This window comes from Saccoglossus kowalevskii, chromosome 10 (assembly GCF_978046115.1).
Source record: "Saccoglossus kowalevskii chromosome 10, keSacKowa6.1, whole genome shotgun sequence".
Lineage (NCBI taxonomy): Eukaryota > Metazoa > Hemichordata > Enteropneusta > Harrimaniidae > Saccoglossus > Saccoglossus kowalevskii.
In genome coordinates this window covers 24,114,873-24,140,635 of record NC_140650.1, presented here as the reverse complement: position 1 = coordinate 24,140,635, position 25,763 = coordinate 24,114,873, and the positions used below count along the sequence as shown (strand labels likewise).

The window sequence follows — 25,763 nt, the reverse complement described above, 5'->3', positions numbered from 1 at the left end:
AACCTGGACGTGGACGAATCAATTTTGGATTTTCGACTACTTTATCAAACGTTAACAAGAGTCATAAGACTTTTGATAAATTAGACCAATATGTAAAATACGGTGTCGCGATTTTTAAATATGGATTCTGCTTTTCATTTTTCGGCAGCTGTTTTTGCTGATATTATTTATAATTAGTGTAACACGTTTATGGGAAAATTGTTCAAAATTTGCTTGAAAATGTATATTCCCTTTTAATGATATTGTTTCGAAGCGGGTGGAATAATATTATTAATATTAATTCAATATACTTCTTTATTTTTGAAAAAAAAAGGAACCAATTCCTGCAATCAAAACAGATGCAAGACACGTAGCCAATAGGGAATTATGCCCATTTGGTCCAAAATTCAGAAAAAAAAATAAAAAATACAAAAAATCAGGCAAAATCTGAACTCAAAAGATAATGGCGCTCAAAGCATTTTTTTAATCAAGATTCAGACCTAGACCAATCACACACTGTCTGAATAATTGTAATGTACATTGGGTAGTAAAGGCGTGTCACTGTTAAATTAAGTAAATTGTGTTGAAAGGTTTCGAAAGAAACATGACAGCTACGAGTGGTCAATTGAACAAAGCTGATCAGAACGATAACCTCCCGGTATGTAGAGTGTATTTTGTCGTCGCCAATTTGTTCTTCGTTGTTTTGTTTGGCATGCATATGCACTTATTTGAACATTTCAATGCCAGTGGCACTACTCCACTAATATGGTTAATGCGTTAAATTATAGAAGTCGGTGGAATTCTAAGATCCGCATTTAAAGATGCTTATATCTAAATTTAAATCTAAAAAGCTTCCAATTCTCGTCGTGTTTTCTCCGTGACTAGACTCTAGCTGATATCTGACTGCTATTAATCTATAGTGATGGCTATCCGTTTACAAATCACATTCGCATTCATTTCCCCCTCGGTTGCGTTCATCTGTGATTTGTTTTTTCTCTTCGAGTAGGCAGACTAATTTTAATGTTTTATTGAAATGGTTGTCAGTAGTTTCTGAAATCTGTGTCTTCGCTTGCCTATGTGTTTGAAGGAATGTCAGGTGGTAGGAATGCACTTGCGCAATGCCCCATGTTATGTTATAGAAAAAAATATTTGCTCCTTGTCTGATAATAGAATCACCAAACAAAATACAAAAACCTTTTTTTCTGACACTTTATCTAATTTGCAAGGTTGTAGTCTAATTCGGTTTAACAAGCAGTGGCATAATCTCTGTACCCAATTACCATACATAACTTATTACAAAACATGAATCGTATTTAATTATAATGTCGGGAAATGTACACGGGGTGAATGGTTACGAAAGTCATTCATTCATTTCTTCCAATTTGTGTTTTACGGTTGCCGAAAGAAGTGCAAAAATTATCTCAGCTATTTGTTTATGTACAAAAACGCGTCTAGTGTTTGGAATAGTGGATATTGTGTATCATATACGCAATTTTGCTTCCACAAGTATTTTTAAATTAATAAACAGTGATAAACACAAAAGTAACTTTTCAATATTGTTAAATCATCATTTCATTTTCTCACTTCTCACTGCAGTCGTTATGCAGCGCTCTTTCTAAGTTTTCTGAAATATTTTTTTACAGTCGTTCATAGGTCGCATGCAATCCATATCGACACAATATGGCGCCAGGAATGTGATGCTTTAATTTACAAACAATAGCTATAATGGGTTTGCACGTGGCTGTGAAAGTATTGGGCGGTCACATTGGTCCCGTGTAATACAGGATAGTGGGAATCATCTATATTTTAGTGTATCTTTTTCAACTATATTTATAGTGTTCGAGTTTCTTGCATAATGGTTTACATTCATACATGATAGTCTTTTTGTAGATCCAAAATACGAACATGGTCATATAATATATATATATACACACTATACGTCACTGAAATAAGGGGTTAAACGAGTTTGGTGCCATCCTGTCGAAAACCACCATCTTGCGGATTGTATAATATCACGCGGTCCTTTTCATTTCCCTCTGACATTATCCATACCTCAAATTGCGACTTTGACGGCGTCGAGAGTCTCTCTTTGATCATTGAGAGCTACATGTCCTGTTACTTGTGCGTTATATCCCCGTCATCAGAATATCTAGAGTTTCTGTTAAAAAGATCTTTATTTCCTTCTTTATGCACGTTACCGCTGTCAACGACGCCGGAAATGAGTGTCTGTCTGCGATGTAAATCATTGTGCTTCCCTATTACAGCTCTAGATGTCCCAGCTCAATCAAATTTGTCCAATTTGCTTTGGATTTGGTCTAGACCCGTATCATATTTACATTATTTTTCACTGATATTCTAAAACCGTCGTTGTGTTGTGTTTGTGTAACATCGACACATGGACAGCGTTGCCATCTACTCTAAGGTACTTTTAAACTAGAAACTAGAGCCAAATGCGATGAGATCTCGCTTACCGATTGCCAAAACTATCCGATACTATCTGCGGTTTAGATCACAGTCCCAATCAACTGGATTATCTAAATTTTGCGTTTTGTCGTCTAATTTGGGCACTAATCTCTCCCGACTGTTTGAACATGATGTTGATCTTGGTGATTGTGACGTCTGTGTCGGAATAAAGATAAATCAAATTTATTTTGACAGCTTGAATGAATAAGTGATTAAAGCGGGGGAGTCGTCACCTGCGCATGCGTCAGATGGCCATAGCGTGTCATTGTTTATAAACAAGCGTCTACCCATGAGCCATTGCGTTTTAGCGTGTGTTGTTATCGTCGCGCGTGCGCAGGTGACGACCCTCCCGCTTTAATCGTTCGGGTAGTATGATAAAACGTTATTGCAACCTTGTTGTTGGACGCATTGACGTAATTATTATACATTTATCATTAATATCATACGTCATCAAATATATAAAAGCGTGACTTACGGATTTATTTTTACAAATAAACATTTAATATCATGTATGTTTTTGTTGCCGCGCGTACAAAAAACGAATATTTGGTACTTAGATTAAACTACTGGTCACAATTTAACATGGCGTTATAACTTGAGTAACTTAACGTAATTATAATGTCAGTAACACACGTGAGCTTATTGTCTCGTTAAATATTCAGAACATATATAAAATGGAGGTGAACCGATTGCGACAATGTCACTTTCGAAACAATTTATCACAGTTTGTCATTTTAGAGAAATATCTGAACTTAAACAGCTGTTTGTGTATATTTTTGAAAATGTTCCTGCAATATCGGCAGTATTAAACTATTTTCAACTCATTTAGTTACAGTCCAGTGACCTGCGCAACCGTTCCGGGTATCCCTTGTTATAATTTGTGTTATGAATTGGGAGTATCTGCATTTGTTCGACGTGCTGTCTATGGATCGACAGCTGTGGTAATGTTTGGTAATTCAAAGTAGATCAGCCAATTAATTACTGAAACTCTCATCGGAATGATTAAACAAGCAAATTGTTAATTAATAGTTCGCGTGATACTAAGTATGGGGATTATATTTTTTGAATATATTAATCACTCAATCAATTACAACATAATTACTACGCATCTGAAAAATCTATTTCGTCTTTATCTATGCGTAATTAAAACATAAATGAACAGAAATTGAGGTGAACAGTTTACTTCAGCGGCGGTCGTCAACATCACAGTTGCTAACGATACGACTGATTGCGGTCTGGTCATCAGTAGTTCAGTAGAACGCCGATTCCCTGTGGTGCAGAGGGACATTTTGAAGGAATGTTTGCAATGTTTTGAAGACAAGGTATTTTTCGTGGTGCATCGAGGTATTTAGCTGCCTTTACAACTTATCGCCCGATTGTCCTTTACCACATGGTTTTATTTTGTTCACAAAATCATTAAATCCAATCTTTGAAGAGCATGATAGATCAAGTCTCAAAATTTAAATTATTCGTGCTAAGTAAAAAAGATCCACAAATTCGTCTGAATCAACAAACTTATAACACTTTTTGAGCTCGTTCCATATCAGAATCCATATATGCACATACTAGATGTGGTAAATTAGACAGGAATGCTGCTAATAACACTATCCCTACTTTCATTAGGGTACGCAGTGAGGACGACGTTGTGATGCACCTGGTGGTCAACACGAATCTGACATACGTAACGACATGTGCTATTGGTTGTTGAGACCAGTGCACTATGACGTCATTTTGTTTACATTTTTTGCCAACTATCATGCCATTGTTTTGATAAAAAATGTTGCTCACTGATCAGTACCAGCACGATCGCAATCAGCTGTGGAAACGTTGACCGTACGTTGACACCCGGACACATACGTGTATATAACATGTATCCATTAGGGGAATTCCAGTAGTACAGCACAGCGCTAGAAACGAAATAACAGTGTGTCGAAAATTACGTGAGCAATCTTTCCCCAAATCGGTTTCTATTGTGTATGAGAAATTATCTATGAACTGTTCACATACACAGCAACAACACTTGAACAACTTCGTGCCGTCTCCTATCAAAGCTAGAATGGCGACAACTGGAAATTGCGTCTACGCATCGCGATGAGTTGATATCGTCAGTGATCAATTAGGTTACTTTGACAACCCCACTGTCCCGGAAACCTCATGTTTTTCTTCATCCGGTACTTTTGCTTGTGTTTATTATCTCGGTGAAAATATGTCACTTCTAACAACCTCGTCAACTGTCTGACATGGATATGTGTTCTGGCAGCAAGCTACCAATTTCCGTCTGAACGGGAGGTGCTTTTTTGTCTGTCTGTTCTCCAGTCGGCCTAATTTATGCGCTGACGAGCAAGACGTGCCGGTGAAGCGGGAATACTGTTATCACGATAAAATCGTCGTTACATGGATTTGCTAAGAATCCCGATTGTTAATTGAATGTTTGCTTCTTAATTAGTTACTCATGTATGAAATAAAGGGACCAACCATTTGATAAATGGGGGCCAGCTTAAACACAAGACACTTATTTCGTGTATACGTTCGTGCCCTTTGTTCGACATTTGTTGATATATGTCACCTCTACCGATATTTTTTATCAATAAAAAAATGTACACTATCGTAAGTAGCATACGTGTATCTGGCTCTCAATATGTTATCGTTTCATATTTGACACAATTATAATTATAATACAAAATTAAACAATCTATACGCCATGAAGACATGTGCATGTATGCAATTTTGGTATAGAAAATTCTATTCACGTATTTACTACATTCAATTTAATACCAATGACATTGGAGTTATTAATAATTACTGAATATGAAAGCGAAACCAAATCACTATACTACTTAGATGAATGTGTCATCAACTTTACGTATTTTTGCCACTCACCCATCTTATGTTTTAATTTTGCATCATTTTCCCATGTAACGGTACGAAATTTAGCATTTTCCTGGATGTTTGATCTGTGTTTTTAATATCCGGATTTTGTGAACAGCATGAAACAAAACCACAGTGTAAACTTCAAGGGAATCTGATCATGTGTGTTAATAGCACCAACTACGAACACATCCAGAACGTTAATTCGTTGCAGCTTGGTTTTGTTTCTCTGATTCGGGTGTTTTTTTTGTATAATTTTCTATCTGAAAAGTACACCAAACCGCTAACACTTTTGTGTATGTATATGTCACGGTTATGTGTAAAATAGCGTGGTGTACACGTCGTATGAAGTTTACAGAGTTGTACATATATGCCATGGAAGGTACTAACTAGAGTTAACGTAATACGTTTGACACCATACTGCTATTTGCATCTGGGATAAATTGTGAATATATATCTTTGGAAAACATTCCTGTTTTTTTTCATGTGTCTATGTTTGTAGTCGCCATCGAAAGGTTTTGAGTTTCGTTCAACTATTCATCCGACATCGGTTCTCAGACTCATTTCAAGATTGTATTAGAATACTTAATAATATTAATTTTCGACCCACAAAATTCCAATCACCAAATGTCAAAAGGACATCAACTGTTCCCCGCGATGGCCCATTTCATTCACATTTGTCACTTTTCTTTATGATTTACTGATGCCTGTCATTTTGTTTCACCATTTGACATTGATATTGACTGGGTAAATGAAATGTTGACACTGCACAGTATAATTTAACATAGTCTGTAATTTAAAACGCCAAGAACTGTGTCCAGTGTAGTTCATGTTACGCCCATACGTGTAATACTCGCCATTATCACAAGCATGACTGTTTATTCTATATAATGAGTGTTGGCCAAAAAATACCAAAAATCAAAGAAGCGACATGCATTCAGATAGGGCATTATTTGGACTCATGTGTTCGTGTACGGTTTGATTTATAATATTTTTGGTCATCAAATTTGTTGTTGCCCTACACATCTTTTGAAGATAATTTTTTTCATAAAATAAGTTAGCTCACAATTTACTTTTTTTTCAAAGTAGATCCTTGCAACACGAATTTCCTTTCCCATTTTGATTCCCCTTATTTATTGAATGCCGTATTGTTCAGTCATTCTCATGTTTGGTCAAGCAATGCTAGAAATATACGTCGACAAGCAGCGTGCGTGTGTCGGGAAAAAAAAACATCGTTTTTATTTAATTTTATATTGAATCAAACTATATCTGTTTTGATTCGGTTGACAATGAGCTGTACGGTCTATTGATCGTCGAACAGTTTACGATTAAAGTCACTTCTCGTCGAATTGATGTGTAGTTTATTGGTCGCTACATATGCGGTATGAATTAACCATGGAATTAAGATACACTAGTCTACCTGACTGTCAGTTGTCACCAATAACATCATCGCCATCGCGTGGGAAACGACTGCATCCAAGTCACAAAGCTGTAATTACTCACGACGTCCCTGACATCAGGTCAACGTTGACAATTATATGTCAGTACTCAAGTAACTTACACGTACAATCAAATGGATTGAGTCGGATCAATGAAAACATTTCGACAGACAAAGTGGCATTTGTGAGTGTTCCGGGTTAAATGAAGGTTATTCGAGATAACCTGGGTCTGCATTGTTTATGTTGTAAATTTAAGAGGAGAGGAAAAGAAACAAAATCACGTAGCATGTGACTGAAACATAATCATAAAATTCGTTAAGAAGCGGAAGAAACTATTTTTAGAATGTTAGATGATTTCTATATGCGAGGTCGTGATGTCATGCAGTGTTTAAACACTTTGTTTTCCAAGAATTAATATAGGCTGACCAGATTTATATAACACAAACACTTATTTCATCCATGTCGGGAACCTGAAAATAATAACGCATTTTCGCAACTGACATTTATTCAAACACCATAAAATTCAGCCTTTAGCAGTAATGTTTGATTTTAACAGTGAATTCGATCGAGGATGACCTTTGACCTTTCTGTCAAATAGAAGTAACACTTGTCGAAAGAGATTAAGATTACAGTAAATAATCTTGAAGATTGAATCTGCGAAATGACCAGTTTGTTTTGTGAGCATCCACTCTTCAGCGCTTTCAAATCATTATGAGGTAATAGCATATATCACAGAGCAAGATACGAAGACGACTACTTGATCGTTACTTTTCCAACGTTGATAACAAATCAAGTGAAGCCCTATGTTAGGGTACAGTACTGTTATCGTGGTTATTACACACTAAGAATGTGCACACACTGTTTCCCTACTTTAGAAAATGAATGACCTACCGGGATGTCGTCTGTTATTGAATTTTACAAGAGTCGTATTCATATGTATCTTTTCAGTTCACTGAACACACAATGGTTTTCTATAACCCAAACACTTTATTCTGAATATGCTATCTACCCATGCCAATTAGACTTGCAATATCTAAGCAGAACATAGAATGTGTGTGTTCCTGAATTATTGCAGCTAACCAACTCAACACCATTAAACCCTATTCACCAAGAGAAACAGGCAACAACATTTAGTTTACTCAATTGATTCAGTGTGTGCTCTATTGTATTGTGACGTTATGCTGCACCAAGAGTGGTTTTCAAGGAAACGGATTTCCGTCTGTTATAGCATTATATAAGTTTGTCTTGGGGGCAACGGATTGGGATCTATTATTAGCGGCTTTTATTCAGAAATCGAGCCATACTCCTTAAGTACGTATTCAAATGGCAATGTAGTCCTACTGCTACATATCGCAATCTCATAGCAAGATGATTTCATCCATCGTAGTATGTCTACCATAATTCTGGCAAAATCATGGCTAGGAGGGGTAACCTCGTATATCAGTATCTCTGCTCCGAAGAAGCTTACGTCATTAATTTCGAAACATAGATCTATGAGATAAGAGTGCTGACATTTGGTCGAACCAGTGATTTCCATGATCATAGTTTTGATAATTATCAAATATATAAATTTGTCGTAATATTGCTTATGCGGCATCGGTTACGGTTGTCCCTTGTGAATGGCGTGTTCACGCTGCCAGGGAACGAACACAAAATAAGGAAACGTCAATTTAAGTATGAAAAGTCGAAGAGAAGGTCGCTCATTCGCAAAAATGCATAACCTTGATATGTGAATGACTCGCCAAACCTCACGCCAAGTTACATACGAAGGTGCATGCGTCTGAGGATTTTTCTTTTTTAATTTTAACGACTGGGTATCTTTCGGGAGTTTTTGTCGAGCGGAAATTAGAGCCATGATGCACTAGTTTCTTCAGGCATACTGGGTAATACATATTTTTTATTTGATTAAAAAAAGAGAAAAAAACAAGTTTCATTTGGACATTAGTCGCATCTACACCTGCCTGTGAGTTACGGATTATGGAGATCCACTCACAGTAACTCGCCATCTTTTGGAATACACATATTTCCGGTACACATGCAAGCTAATGAAATAAAAAAAAACTAAATCTTCTTACGGTAATTTAGAAACGCATCCTTCTAAAATATAACAAAAATCCACCTGTCTGAAAGGACTACAGACAGCTACTAAGTCTTTTATGTAACAGTACCCGAGAGGAATTAATTTTGGTGTCAAATATCTCACGCAAACTCGCACTCGAGTATTAATGGCGAAGTCTCAAATGTTGGTTGATGTCGTATATGTGTGCAGACGGTACTTTCACAATACAAGGTGTATACAACATAGTAAGTCGATACAACTATCAAACTATAATCCGCGGAAAGTGTAAAATGTATCTATAATTCAGCTGGAAATATTTCTAACGAGAAAATTGTGTTGCCCTTGACTACTGGAAATTGCACTTTGAACCGTAAAGGTGATATTGGAAAAATATGAATGCCCATATTCATCACGATAGGCTTTTATGCTGTCCGTTGCTATTGGCTACCGTGGTTGTAGTATTAATTACGAAAGTAACGCTACGTGAAAACAAACTCAATTCCGTTATACGTCGAATCCTACTGATTAGGAACTAATTCGCTGACATAGTATGATCTAAAGTTACTTTAGCGATTTCTGAAGCTCAGTCAAGTCAAACCACATAGATATCCAAAGATTATTTCTTCACTAGATATGAAGTAGAATTGAAATGAACGTGCCTGTACAGATTTATTCAATTTTGAATATTCATGTATTCTCGCAATTATATCTAATTTGTTTTCATTCATATAGCATGGACGCGCCACTCGCATCGCCTAACTGCGATGAAGATTATTTTATTGCTTTTGTTGTGATTAGTCTAGTTAGTCGCACGATAATTGTCATCCATCGTAGGGTGTGCAGAAAAAGAAAATCCCGATCAAACCATAAGTTTGGTACTGTATTCCATTAATGTGAGACATGCGAAGTGTGTTTATTATCAAAACACGATCCATAGTGAATAGTGAAGTGAGTACCGAGATGAGTTATATTCCCACATATAGTGATAGTGAGCAGCAAGATGAGTTATACTCGCCACAGAAAGTGAACAGTGAGATGAGTTATACTCGCCGCAGATAGTGAACAGAGAGATGAGTTATATTTACCACAGATATTGATCAGCAAGATGAGTTATATTCGCCACAGATAGTGAACAGCATGACGAGTTATATTCGCCACAGATAGTGATATATTCGCCACAGATAGTGAACATTGAGTTAAGTTATATTTGCCACATATAGTGATCAGCGTGATGAGTTATATTCGCCACAGATAGTGAACAGAGAGTTGAGTTATATTCGCCGCAGATAGTGAGCATCAAGTTGTGTTATATTCGCCACAGATAATGAACAGCGAGACGAGTTATATTCGCCACAGATAGTGAACAGCGAGTTGAGTTATATTCGCCACAGATAGTGAGCATCGAGTTGAGTTATATTCGCCACAGATAATGAACATCGAGATGAGTTATATTCGCCACAGATAGTGAACAGCGAGTTGAGTTATCTTCACCACATACAGTGAGCAGCGAGATCAGTTGTTCGTCACCGATAATAACTATCGAGATGAGATATTCGCCACAAATAGTGAACAGCGAGATGAGTTATATTCGCCACAGATAGTGAGCATCGAGTTGAGTTATATTCGCCACAGATAGTGAACAGCGAGTTGAGTTATATTCGCCACAGATAGTGAGCGGCGAGTTGAGTTATATTCGCCACAGATAGTAAGCAGCGAAATCAGTTATATTCGCCACAGATAGTGAACATCGAGTTGAGTTATATTCGCAACTGATAGTCAGCAGCCAAGTTGGTTGTTCGTTACAGATATTGGGTACTTATATTGCTCGTAGATATTTAGTATAGACAACTATTATTCGTCATAGACAGTGAGATGAGTTGTATTTGCCGCAAGATGTGAACATCGAATTGAGCAATATTGGACGTAGTTAGTGAGGTCTGAGCATCGAGTTGAGTTATTCGTCACAAATAGTGAGTATTGAGATGAGTTATTGGCTACAATGAGTAGCTACAGGAACTGAGCACACAACAAGTTTTCGTACCATATAGTGAGTATCGAGATGAGATATTCGCTACAGACTGTTAGCAGCGATATGAGTTATTCGCTACAGGGACTGAGCAGCAAAACAAGTTATTCGTCCCATATAGTGAGTACGGAGATGATTTATTCGCTATAGTTAATGAATATCGATATGGGATACTTGCTACAGATACTGAGATAGTAGGTGAAACAGGTTACCATTGCCAACAATAAAATTATGTGGTCTTAAAAATCGAATAAAAGACTTTCTTATGGCGCTAAATGCATGCCGTCCTACGGGAGTCTTCCGTGAAGAAAGACAATTAAAAACATATGTTCTGAACTCTAAACGTGAACTCTAGCAGTTGGTAATGCGTGGAAAGTACAGATGACATTTGACCGGCATTGATTTTCTGGCAAACATTCTAATTAGATCAAATAGTATTATTATAATTTAATGGCTTCATAATTACCCATTTAAGCCTACTCAAGTTGGATGAGGAGTAATTAGTATTATAATAATAGCAAACCTGTCACAATTCACAGCTGAAAAGTTGTAAATATACTAGACAACAAAGATTGCCTGTCAAAATTCGAGTGATTACTCTCACAAGGACAGGGACAAAGGATTCCTCGATAGAGTAGTTGTTCATGCAAAAGAGTATGAACTTTTATTTCTGCGTTTGCGCATTCACGCATAACGAAGCGTATATCAACTAGTTGTCGACACTAGAAAATATAATTTACCCTTCATGGTTCAGTTGTATTCAACAATTTACACTTATAGAATCGTGTTAGCAGGTCACGTATAATTGTAATGATTTTGACTGTTTTTATATATATATACATACCTCGCTCAATTTGATAAATATCGTTGTCGTGAATTGGCCAAACATTCATATCACGAGATCTTTGCGAACAATTTTGGGGGAAAATGTGCCACTATCTCTAAGGGCAACACATTGCTCTGCCCGCTAAGCTTTGAAGTGGAGATCAAACGCGCCACCGCCATCTGTGTTTCTTTTTCACGATGAATGATATTTTATCTGCCTTCGAGGCAACAACTTGAAGAACTCGTGTGTGTCGTGTTTTTTACTTAAGTACACCCACTCAATCCCAGCAGTACATCGGAGCATTTATTTCCCCCAACGAGGGAGTCTTAACGTCCAATTGAAATAGTGCGAAAACCAATTTGTACCTGGTTGGCGATGAGTCGTCTTTTAATTTATCGCTACAACAGATGACTTCCTTGCGTTGCACCATCATGTTTTAGCCTGCGTCCCGTGGTGACATATTTCTGTTGAATATTCATTGTATATGTTGACGTATTGGTGTTATATACTGGCCTCATTTCACATACTGGTAACTTGATTATATTCCTATTGGCAATGACATTCTGCTTAGTGAAAATGCTGACAACTGTGTAGATAACATGATTGATGTTGGTAGTATATAAAGCAATGCCATCACGATAACACCAAACAACGACAGTGACATAACCAACTGCACCTCAATCACTACATCACCAAGAACAATGCCAATACTAATAGCACTGCAATCACTACAGCACCAAGAATAATGCCAATACTAACAGCAATACAATCACTACAGCACCAAGAACAATGCTAATAATAACAGCACTGCAATCACTAAAGTACCAAGAACAATGCCAAGACTAACAACAATGCAATCACTAAAGTACCAAGAACAATGCCAAGACTAACAGCAATGCAATCACTAAAGTACCAAGAACAATGCCAAGACTAACAGCAATGCAATCATTACAGTACCAAGAACAATGCCAAGACTAACAGCAATGCAATAATTACAGTACCAAGAACAATGCCAAGACTACCACCAATGCAATAATTACAGTACCAAGAACAATGCCAATACTAACAGCAATGCAATCACTAAAGTACCAAGAACAATGCCAAGACTAACAGCAATGCAATAATTACAGTACCAAGAACAATGCCAAGACTACCACCAATGCAATAATTACAGTACCAAGAACAATCCCAATACTAACAGCAATGCAATCACTAAAGTACCAAGAACAATGCCAAGACTAACAGCAATGCAATCACTAAAGTACCAAGAACAATGCCAAGACTAACAGCAATGCAATAATTACAGTACCAAGAACAATGCCAAGACTACCACCAATGCAATAATTACAGTACCAAGAACAATCCCAATACTAACAGCAATGCAATCACTAAAGTACCAAGAACAATGCCAAGACTAACAGCAATGCAATCACTAAAGTACCAAGAACAATGCCAAGACTAACAGCAATGCAATAATTACAGTACCAAGAACAATGCCAAGACTAACAGCAATGCAATAATTACAGTACCAAGAACAATGCCAAGACTAACAGCAATGCAATAATTACAGTACCAAGAACAATGCCAAGACTAACAGCAATGCAATCATTACAGTACCAAGAACAATGCCAAGACTAACAGCAATACAATCACTAAAGTACCAAGAACAATGCAGAGACTAACAGCAATGCAATCATTACAGTACCAAGAACAATGCCAAGACTAACAGTAATGCAATCAGTAAAGTACCAAGAACAATGCCAAGACTAACAGCAATGCAATCACTAAAGTACCAAGAACAATGCCAAGACTAACAGCAATGCAATAATTACAGTACCAAGAACAATGCCAAGACTAACAGCAATGCAATCATTACAGTACCAAGAACAATGCCAAGACTAACAGCAATGCAATCACTAAAGTACCAAGAACAATGCAGAGACTAACAGCAATGCAATCATTACAGTACCAAGAACAATGCCAAGACTAACAGTAATACAATCAGTAAAGTACCAAGAACAATGCCAAGACTAACAGCAATGCAATCACTAAAGTACCAAGAACAATGCCAAGACTAACAGCAATGCAATAATTACAGTACCAAGAACAATGCCAAGACTAAGAGCAATGCAATCACTAAAGTACCAAGAACAATGCCAAGACTAACAGCAATGCAATCATTACAGTACCAAGAACAATGCCAAGACTAACAGCAATGCAATCACTAAAGTACCAAGAACAATGCCAAGACTAACAGCAATGCAATAATTACAGTACCAAGAACAATGCCAAGACTAACAGCAATGCAATCACTAAAGTACCAAGAACAATGCCAAGACTAACAGCAATGCAATAATTACAGTACCAAGAACAATGCCAAGACTACCACCAATGCAATAATTACAGTACCAAGAACAATGCCAATACTAACAGCAATGCAATCACTAAAGTACCAAGAACAATGCCAAGACTAACAGCAATGCAATCACTAAAGTACCAAGAACAATGCCAAGACTAACAGCAATGCAATAATTACAGTACCAAGAACAATGCCAAGACTAACAGCAATGCAATAATTACAGTACCAAGAACAATGCCAAGACTAACAGCAATGCAATCACTAAAGTACCAAGAACAATGCCAAGACTAACAGCAATGCAATAATTACAGTACCAAGAACAATGCCAAGACTAACAGCAATGCAATCATTACAGTACCAAGAACAATGCCAAGACTAACAGCAATGCAATCACTAAAGTACCAAGAACAATGCCAAGACTAACAGCAATGCAATCATTACAGTACCAAGAACAATGCCAAGACTAACAGCAATGCAATCACTAAAGTACCAAGAACAATGCCAAGACTAACAGCAATGCAATAATTACAGTACCAAGAACAATGCCAAGACTAACAGCAATGCAATCACTAAAGTACCAAGAACAATGCCAAGACTAACAGCAATGCAATAATTACAGTACCAAGAACAATGCCAAGACTACCACCAATGCAATAATTACAGTACCAAGAACAATGCCAATACTAACAGCAATGCAATCACTAAAGTACCAAGAACAATGCCAAGACTAACAGCAATGCAATCACTAAAGTACCAAGAACAATGCCAAGACTAACAGCAATGCAATAATTACAGTACCAAGAACAATGCCAAGACTAACAGCAATGCAATAATTACAGTACCAAGAACAATGCCAAGACTAACAGCAATGCAATCACTAAAGTACCAAGAACAATGCCAAGACTAACAGCAATGCAATAATTACAGTACCAAGAACAATGCCAAGACTAACAGCAATGCAATCATTACAGTACCAAGAACAATGCCAAGACTAACAGTAATGCAATCAGTAAAGTACCAAGAACAATGCCAAGACTAACAGCAATGCAATCACTAAAGTACCAAGAACAATGCCAAGACTAACAGCAATGCAATAATTACAGTACCAAGAACAATGCCAAGACTAAGAGCAATGCAATCACTAAAGTACCAAGAACAATGCCAAGACTAACAGCAATGCAATCATTACAGTACCAAGAACAATGCCAAGACTAACAGCAATGCAATCACTAAAGTACCAAGAACAATGCCAAGACTAACAGCAATGCAATAATTACAGTACCAAGAACAATGCCAAGACTAACAGCAATGCAATCACTAAAGTACCAAGAACAATGCCAAGACTAACAGCAATGCAATAATTATAGTACCAAGAACAATGCCAAGACTAACAGCAATGCAATAATTACAGTACCAAGAATAATGCAAGACTAACAGCAATGCAATCACTGAAGTACCAAGAACAATGCCAAGACTAACAGCAATGCAATCATTACAATACCAAGAACAATGCCAAGACTAACAGCAATGCAATAATTAGTGCGAAAACCAATTTGTACCTGGTTGGCGATGAGTCGTCTTTTAATTTATCGCTACAACAGATGACTTCCTTGCGTTGCACCATCATGTTTTAGCCTGCGTCCCGTGGTGACATATTTCTGTTGAATATTCATTGTATATGTTGACGTATTGGTGTTATATACTGGCCTCATTTCACATACTGGTAACTTGATTATATTCCTATTGGCAATGACATTCTGCTTAGTGAAAATGCTGACAACTGTGTAGATAACATGATTGATGTTGGTAGTATATAAAGCAATGCCATCACGATAACACCAAACAACGACAGTGACATAACCAACTGCACCTCAATCACTACATCACCAAGAACAATGCCAATACTAATAGCACTGCAATCACTACAGCACCAAGAATAATGCCAATACTAATAATTATAGTACCAAGAACAATGTCAAGATTAACAGCAATGCAATAATTACAGTACCAAGAACAATGCCAATACTAACAGCAATGCAATCACTAAAGCACCAAGAACAATGCCAAGACTAACAGCAATGCAATCATTACAGTACCAAGAACAATGCCAAGACTAACAGTAATGCAATAATTACAGTACCAAGAACAATGCCAAGACTAACAGCAATGCAATCACTAAAGTACCAAGAACAATGCCAAGACTAACAGCAATGCAATCATTACAGTACCAAGAACAATGCCAAGACTAACAGTAATGCAATAATTACAGTACCAAGAACAATGCCAAGACTAACAGCAATGCAATCACTAAAGCACCAAGAACAATGCCAAGACTAACAGCAATGCAATCACTAAAGCATCAAGAACAATGCCAAGACTAACAGCAATGCAATCATTACAGTACCAAGAACAATGCCAAGACTAACAGTAAGGCAATAATTACAGTACCAAGAACAATGCCAAGACTAACAGCAATGCAATCATTACAGTACCAAGAACAATGCCAAGACTAACAGTAATGCAATAATTACAGTACCAAGAACAATGCCAATACTAACAGCAATGCAATCACTAAAGCACCAAGAACAATGCCAAGACTAACAGCAATGCAATCATTACAGTACCAAGAACAATGCCAAGACTAATAGTAATGCAATAATTACAGTACCAAGAACAATGCCAAGACTAACAGCAATGCAATCACTAAAGTACCAAGAACAATGCCAAGACTAACAGCAATGCAATCATTACAGTACCAAGAACAATGCCAAGACTAACAGCAATGCAATCATTACAGTACCAAGAACAATGCCAAGACTAACAGCAATGCAATAATTACAGTACCAAGAACAATGCCAAGACTAACAGCAATTCAATCACTAAAGTACCAAGAACAATGCCAATACTAGCAGCAATGCAATCACTAAAACACCAAGAACAATGCCAAGACTAACACCAATGCAATCGCTAAAGTACCAAGAACAATGACAATAATAACAGTAATGCAATCCCTACAGTTTGTATTGATGTTGGTAATGGCATTGATGCTATTGATTACACTGTTATTGGTGATGAAATTTCTGTTTGTGGTGTATTGCTGTTTGTGGTGTATTGCTGTTTGTGGTGTATTGCTGTTTGTGGTGTATTACTGTTTGTGGTGTATTGTTGTTTGTGGTGTATTGCTGTTTGTGGTGTATTGCTGTTTTGGTGTATTGCTGGTGATGATATTGCTAGCGATGGTATTGCAGTGGATGATGGAACTGCTGTTTGTGATGTATCGTTGTTTGTAGTGTATTGCTGATGATGGTTACATTGCTACTGGCGATGTCACTGCTGTTATTGAGTGTTATGCTGGTAGTGGTATTGTGCTGCTCAATATTCACCGGTAAATTCTACAAACTTATTTGAAAGCCTGAACATTTCCTTTAAATGGCTTGATTATGTGTGAAACCATATTATAAAGGTCTGCCTACATCGAATTGTAATCAGTTTGTTGCTGTTATTGCCGCTGATGGTGATATTACTATGGTGATGACATTACTATAGTCATATCATTATTTATCCCCTATTTCCATTCTTTTAGAATGATCTAAAAGTTGCACAGTCCTTCCTCCCCGCCCAACTTTAATTTTATGCCACAATAAAACATTAAATGGCATATAACATTTTAAAAAATCATTAAAATCAATACCATTTTGTTGAAAAGTATTCGATCGCATTTTATTATTTCTACTTAGCGTTTACATTATTAAAACGGTTATCACAAAGCGTGAACATTGTTAAACTCAGTATTATTTTTCGGTAATTGAGCCACTTGAGTCATTCGCCTTTAAGAAAAGGTTATCTGGCTGTCGTCTGAAATGTGTGTATATAGATCTGTACAACTTACCTCATTTACTTGCACTTTATTCTTTTATTTGAGAAAGTCAGTTGCGTACATCTTATCATTTGGCAAGGGCCTAACGAAACGAAACAAATCCGCCACCTTTACACAGAGTGTGCACGTAGACCAAACCGTCGCATGATATAAGCTAAACTATTATAAACTGCAATGCGAATCAGAAATTGCAAAGTGTACAGTTGTCTAAAAAATTGCTAAAACCACAGCAATTTGTTTCTTTAATTACAATAAGTGTATTTGAAAGTGCTACATGCTGTAGAGATGTTATTATTTCAAAGAAAATAAAAGAAATCTGTGCATTCAGGATATGAAATATTTTTGGTCTGCACATGCTGCTGTGTGAGCAGTGCAAATAAGCGCCCCAGGGTCTCCAGACAAATAAGTAGTTCTTTGTGATATTTGCCTTCAAAGAAATCGATGTATATATCATAAATGAATTCACGTCACCAATAATGGCATGGACATAGAAAACGTAATATACATCTTAAAAAGTGATATTTCACCAAACATGTGAATAGAATTCCCAGTTGTAAGGGGGAAGTAACTTTAGTTATTCGTTGTGAAGATTTAATTATTTTTTTTATAAATCTGCAATGCAATACCTTTAATATATATAGTGGAAATTGCTGCAACTCTTGACAGACATCCTTAAATAACATTAGGATGGAAGCACATTGCTATGGCAACCCGACTTGTTCAAATGAAACCCAGGTGCGCAATCGTCACACAAAACAAGATGGAGTGGTTACGACCATTTCAATGTAATGTCTATTGTCGACTAAGCAGTGCATTACATTGATGGCAGCGGTGGAATTATTAAGACACATCACCAAGTGCAACAACAGGAAATTAAAACACCTTCCAACTGTTGCTAAGCCTTTAGAACAATACTAAATGTGGTTCAATCACTTATATATTTGAAAATTATCATAGATTTGCACTGTCGAAATTGATGATGCCGCTAACATCTCGTTAGTGGGGGTATCAAGGACTCTGTGCAGTCTCAAGAAACATGTAACGAGAACATTCACGGGATAATGAGTAGGTCGTTGAAAAAGCGATAAATGTATCCGCTGTGCATTCTGGGATACTGAAGTGCAGTAAGATTATTTCTAATGCTATATTTCACTTATCGAATGCCATTGTGTCTGTGTGTTTTGTTGCTATGGGTTTCGGTAACACTAGTTCATGTACTTTCTCATTATTGGGATTTCAGCCAACTTGAAGAACAACATAGCGAAGATTAGGTTGTCAGGTAAAACATCGTTAAGTGCTGAAATTGACATGCTAGGTATCGCCATTAATTAAACCACGAGTTCCAAACAAAAAACCGTGCTGTCCAAAGTTACCAATTAGAGTCCACCTACACAATACACGTTAGACTGTGGAACTAACAACATATACTAGGGGCTTGACGTCTTCATCAATAGATCAAATAAAAACTCGCTGTCGATCGTGAGTTGTTCGTTGGAGGGCACTCCACATGTTTTCATTAAATGAATAAACGTTTTGACAAGTCACTGTTCCCAAGCCTTGCACTTTTCATCGATGTCATTGCACTTATGGAATTGAAGTTTTCTGTTGACGTGATCGTGTGTGCAGTGTTATTCTCTCTACTTGGCGTTTTTGCTTTGCAGGATAAGAAATATACGACTACCAGTTTCAAGGCATACATCACGCGGTTCGACAAATACATAGAAACACACACAGAAGTGTTTATTCTGATATTGTTGAACGTATAAGGATCTTCCCTGGGGTGTATTTAAAAAATCAATGTGAAATAATTTCCAACTTGACCTTAGTGATTTGAGACACCGGGTTGTAATTTCTGATCCGTTTCGGGGTCTCACAGTAATTGTTCTCATTCGTCACGTTGTACTCCAATGTGAATAGCAATTTAATGTTTTTAGTGCCACATTCACCACACAGTACGTGATCTAATTCCATGTGAGTATATATATACAAACGTACTGTACACGTCTTCCTCGCATGCGACCACGTCGACTGTGGCGTTATATATACCATGGACATACAAGTACTAGTACGTCCATGTATATACCCACACCGCAATCATATCTCATTCAACGTCCGTCTGTTTGTTTGTTTGCTGTTTGTTTGTTTGTTTGTTGAGTCGCGTCGCAGCCCTTTGCGCATAGGTTTTGGTCACACATGTCTACATAAACACGCTCATTTATAACTAGTTAAAGCGAGAGGGTCGTCACCTGCGCACGCGCGGGAATTGAGTCCCAAGCGACGATAACAACACAAGCTAAAAACGCAAAGGTTCATGGGTAGAAGCTTGTTTGTAAACAATGACACGCTGTGGCCATCTGACGCATGCGCTCCCCCGCTTTAAATAATCGCTGCACCTGTGTTGCTCATGCGCGTCTGATGCGTGCAATAAAATGCGATATTGTAAATAAGGCAGAACGTCGGCACGGATCGGGGTTATGGTAAATGTTTTCAAGTTAGCCTGTTATATTTCTCGTGCTTCGTTTTGCAAACGCGTTGTATATGCTGCATGGATCCCATGTGGCCCGTATTGACCGAAACGCGCGCGCCCTTGAAATATTTATCCAAATTACTAATACACTAATATATTGTTTTTCACGAAATGCTAATTGCACACGATTCCGTTGAGAAAAAATACGCCAAATAAGTGACGTCACTCAAGCACTGTTACATGAATGGTCTATGTCAAAGGTTATCATTTGATATATACCCCGAATGTTCTATACAGAAGTTGAAGAGTATGTTAAGTAAATGTAAAGCACATGTAACCATGGTTAATGGTCTATGGTATAACGCACTCAAACTGTAACAGAAAACGCCGTCACATACAATTGTATACATTAAACGCACGTAATCACATTGCAAAAGAAGATGTCGTCACATTAAATGACGTAATTATATTGAAACATAGCTTGTCAGCAGCTCACGCCATATATAAGTAATCATATTGTAACACGGGACGTCGTCTCATTAAATGCACAAAATCACATTGCAAAAAAAGACGTCATCACATCAAATGACGTAATCGCATTGACACAGAGCTTTTCATCACATGCAATGTACGTGATAACATCGTAACACGACACGTCATCACATACATAACAATGAATAATATAATTTAATACTTGACTGATCACGGTACTACCTTTAGAAGATTGTGACAACAATTTATTTTAAATACACATTATTCAGCCAATATTTGTTGACAGATTTTTTCGCATATACAAATTTGCCATAAAATGTTGCCTTTCTTCGCATAACACATACAGGGTAGGGAAGGGCTCACTTGACAACATATGTGAATGTAAACCACGTGACCACTCCACCGGCTCTGTTCAGTTGACTGCTAGATGTTTTGAATGTAACACAACCAATTCCCACTGATACTGTACACTAGTAATGTATGTTTGTTTTTTCCGTATTATCTCGTTACATTGAGTGTATTCAGTGTCTACACAGAAATGAAATCGACTCGAGAAAGCATTAAGCACGCGCGTCACGACATACCAATTTGTATACTGCATTGTACTACACTTTAAGTGCTTCACAGATACACGTTGACTTGGAAACAAGGATTCGTCCACAATGAGTGTTTCGTGATGCATGGTGTCTGAGGAAACATGGGTACGAACAATCAACGATCAAGATAACATCACGCATTCGCTATGAACATGCCGGGGCCTATAACTATTTACTATTTTATACGTGATGTTATATATATATAAATACATGCTAAATAGAACATTATAATTGTTTATTTTTTTCTAGTTCTGTTAATGGGTTTGCCCGTTGAACAGTGTCTTGAATAAATAAATAAATAAAATAAATAAATAATTACTGCAATATTACACTTGTGATAAGGGAGTGCCCATTAGAAACATTTTAGAAGAAGATAGATTCGGAAAGAATAATTCTACAATAAAAACTATTAATCAACAAACGTAAACTGCAATCACAATTTACATCAGCCAGAAAAATACCACCACCCCCTCTCCCACTACCACTACTCATAGGTTAAGATTAGAATTGGAGCTATTCGGACGTTTTGGAAAGTATTGTCTTACTTGTATTGCTGCACTGTAAAATATATATTTCACAGTTCAAAAGTTAAAGTTCAAATCAACAATCTCGTTAACAAACTATTTTCTGTTTACATTTCAGCTTCCATCTGCGGAAAATCGTGCTTCCCACCGGAGTTGGTTTTTAAAATAGCATTCTGGTTAGGATATTGCAATAGCTGCCTGAATCCCATTATTTACGCGCTATCGAACAGATCGTTTAAAAGAGCCTTCAAGAGAATCCTCACATGCCAATATGGACGACGGAAGCGCCGCTTGATGTATCGCGACCATTATCTACGAACCTCCGGTAAAAACCTTATTCAATATCAAAACAGTATTAATGGCACAAGGGGCGCCACCAACCGGCGGTTTCGCAAAACTAGTACAAGTGGTTATGAATTGACAGAGATTTCAGTGACCCCAGCCACACCGAGCCCCTCCAGTGAAAATTCACGAAGCATCGAGGGACTAAAAGAGGAACTGAGGCAACATGGTCATTTCGAGAACAGATTTAAGCAGACCAATATGAACATCGTCACGATTACGGGCGATGAAAACTGTAATTCCGAGTCTCAAAAGCTTTTGATGAGTGCTATTCGGGAGGATGACGTCAAATCCCGCGAGTCGCAGGATGATGACCATGTAGTTTCCAATACAGACGTCATAGACGAGATATTTGTAGAGAAAGAAGTAAACCAAACTTCACCTGTAGGTGATCCTTCGTTAGAGTATGAACTTTGTAGTGCATGTAAGACAAAATTCAAGAAAGCTAATGAGCCCTCCGCAGATGGCAACGGCCTTCAGCCAAAAAAAGACAGTTCGTCTAAACCAATACATCTGACTCCGACACGTGGACATGAACGCCCACATTTGGCGATCTGGGAGCGAATGTCATCCCTCGATAGTGAAACGACAGACACGTGTAATGATAGCCTGAGTCTGAATAAATCCAGGGAGAGTGTGTTTTCTTTGCAAATCGTAGAAGAAGGCGATATCCCACTTACCATTTCAAGTCGAGAACCTAGGCGTAGCCCAGTGAGGAGAGAACTGCCACACATCCATGGACAGACAACCCACACTGACGCTGGGGTACAGACGACGGACAGTCTGTTGTCATTGGACTTTTTGAACGAATGCTTACTGAGAAGAAACAAGAACGTGACGCAGTCTTCCCTATCTACCTGCAAATGTGAACAATCTAACTGTGCATTTTCGTCCTACCAAAACCGCAATGTTGTCGAGGAAAAACCACATCAGTCGTTAGTCATAGATCACAACCAAACATCGATGGTTGCTATGAGTCAAAAACTTTCCAAATTACAATAGCGCCACAACCTGCTATGTTATGACCATCCCTTTCAGTTTTGACAGATTCCTATATTAATTAGATTTCTTTTTAAAATTATCTTCCTTTATCCAATCATTCAATGCCACCTATGACGCTGCTTTACCCGTGAAACATTCATGGACACTTTTGTTTCACTGAAACTAATAACTGTGCGTCACAGCCAAATTATATTACCTCATAAGTGTGCCACACTTCTTCCAGTTGAATGCGCACTTTATTGTTTCACATAGCATGCATGGTTGTGGCATTGTTGCTGTCCTTATTTAACAATTCGGATATGATGCCATTTTGTTTAATTTATAAACATATAACTGCCATGTTCGTCATGCCCTAGGACATGTCCCACATTCTCCTGCAGTCACTATTTTCAAGTCCAGGTCTTCGATAGTCTCTAGACATGAATGGCCGCCTAGATCTCATTGAGAGCGAAAGGTCTAATGGGTCAGTTTTTGCCCCAAAAAGTGTTCCATTCCCTCCCGTCACAGACATCCCGTCAAAATACCAAGTTTTTATAAGCCAGATAAACAGTGAACGCGATGGCGAGAGTGAATTAAACACGTTTGAGGGCAAGCCTCGTTGCGTTCTCCCTTTCAACGAGATTTCGGCGACCATTTGCGTCAAGGCCTATTGGATGGCATTTCTGTCCATAGGCCAAAATACGATCGTATATTCCGTCCAGAACCGATAACTAGCGCACGAAGCATATTTTGAAAAGTTATTATATAAATGATAACAATAATGATTCTCAGTGAGTGATGATTGTATAAACACCGTTGCGCGTTAACTGTGCATCGAAGTGTTGCTAATCAACAAAAGGTAGAACCGCCAAAGCTGAAGTGACTGCAAAATGTAGGTAGAACGTAAACTCTAGACATGAACCTGTGATGACAGTACAAACAAACGTTCAAAAAAACCGATATTCTCATCTTTGTTAAGAGAACAATTGAATATACTAGGGGGCGTAATATGTGCCCTGTCATTTACAAGCTATTTGGAGGATCTCCATAGATCGGAAGTCAAAGTGTGAAGTTTACACAAAAGATGGCGACCGTGTATTCACGTTTACGATACAAAACGTACTTAATATACACAATGAAGATTTTGTTAGCATTTACGTGATATTTACAGAGAAGTTTCAGTTTCAAAACATCAGATAGTGATATAATTACCAATTGAAGTAATTATTCAAATTATTGTTATATGCATGGTGTACGTATACATGTGAGTAGATAACAATGCGATCAATTGAAATAGTACGCTGGTTTTATACACGAAACTACTCGACGCTGTTAGTGTGTACGTTCAGTAAACAATATATATATATTCGAACCCATTTTCTTATCCCAAATCCGACGGTGGTATGCTGGTAATTTTACACCGTTGGCGGAGTAAGTAAGCTAAGTTTAACGATGCCAACTATCAGTTCACAAAAAAAGCTTTACATACTACTAGCACGTATTGGAAACAAAATCGATTGCGTTTGTGCGATTTCCTCTTGTTACTGATATTGCTATATTTTCGAAAAATTGGACATGCTTTCATTAATAAATAAACGTTTTTACTGGTTGAATGATGTACGTATTGTTATATTTCTATACAACAGCCGGTATACATGTACACACCTTAATGAGATATAAGCGATTCGGCTCGGAGACATGGCAGCCTAATATTGGAATTCGAAACAGCACATGTATTATAATATTTCAACAGCCTCGCCCTGACTATTTAGAGCGACCCTTCAACGCGAGTTGCAGGTCGCCACATCGGCTTAGGTAAATGCCAGTGAGGTTTGACATTTACGATTAGCAGATTTGTTTACACCTTGGCATTTAGAATGTGTCATTGTATGTTGTCCACGGTGCAGATTATCAAACTGAAGCAATAAAATTGGCTCATTATTTAGTATTAGTTGATCTAAGCGTTTCGTGCATACGTGTGATTATGACTATGAGTGCAAATTGTAATTTTACGAGAGATTCAAACTTTTACTTAAATAACATTAGAAGCAGTTATTACCTTGCCCGTACCATCAAAGATGGAAGGGAAAGGTATATTAAGGGAAAGATTTTGTCCGGCGTTGTCGTCGTCGTCGTCGTCGTCGTCGTAGTTGTCGTCGTCGTTAATAATTGTTATTGTGTGCATGATAACTTTACTAATTCTATTCCAAACTTCATCAAACTTGGTCACCTTGTTCATCAGTATAAAGTCTTCCCTGAGTTTGAACAACAGATGTCCTGTATGAAAATATCATGCAAAAATTGAGAAAAACTGATAAAATATTTCGACTGTTTCTACTTGACTGATCACTGGTGATACACATCAAAGGTCACTGATCTCAGTGGAAATATGCATTGTTGTATGTGTTCAATGAAGCAAATGAGTTATCTTGTAATAATATCCTTGGTAATGTATCTCAGAATCC

At 37.5% G+C, this 25,763-nt stretch overlaps 1 protein-coding gene across 2 annotated transcripts in view; it reads left to right on the top strand.

Moving 5' to 3' along the window:
- Positions 1-24,911, top strand: part of LOC100368723 (uncharacterized) — an 83,935-nt gene extending 59,024 nt beyond the window's left edge. For both annotated transcript variants that reach the window (XM_078008508.2, XM_085504408.1), the window contains exon 3: positions 22,094-24,911. In XM_078008508.2, coding sequence (XP_077864634.1) covers positions 22,094-23,319 — 1,226 coding nt within the window. In that variant the 3' untranslated portion in view covers positions 23,320-24,911. The remainder of the gene's footprint in view (positions 1-22,093) is intronic.
- The last annotated feature ends 852 nt before the right edge of the window (positions 24,912-25,763 follow it).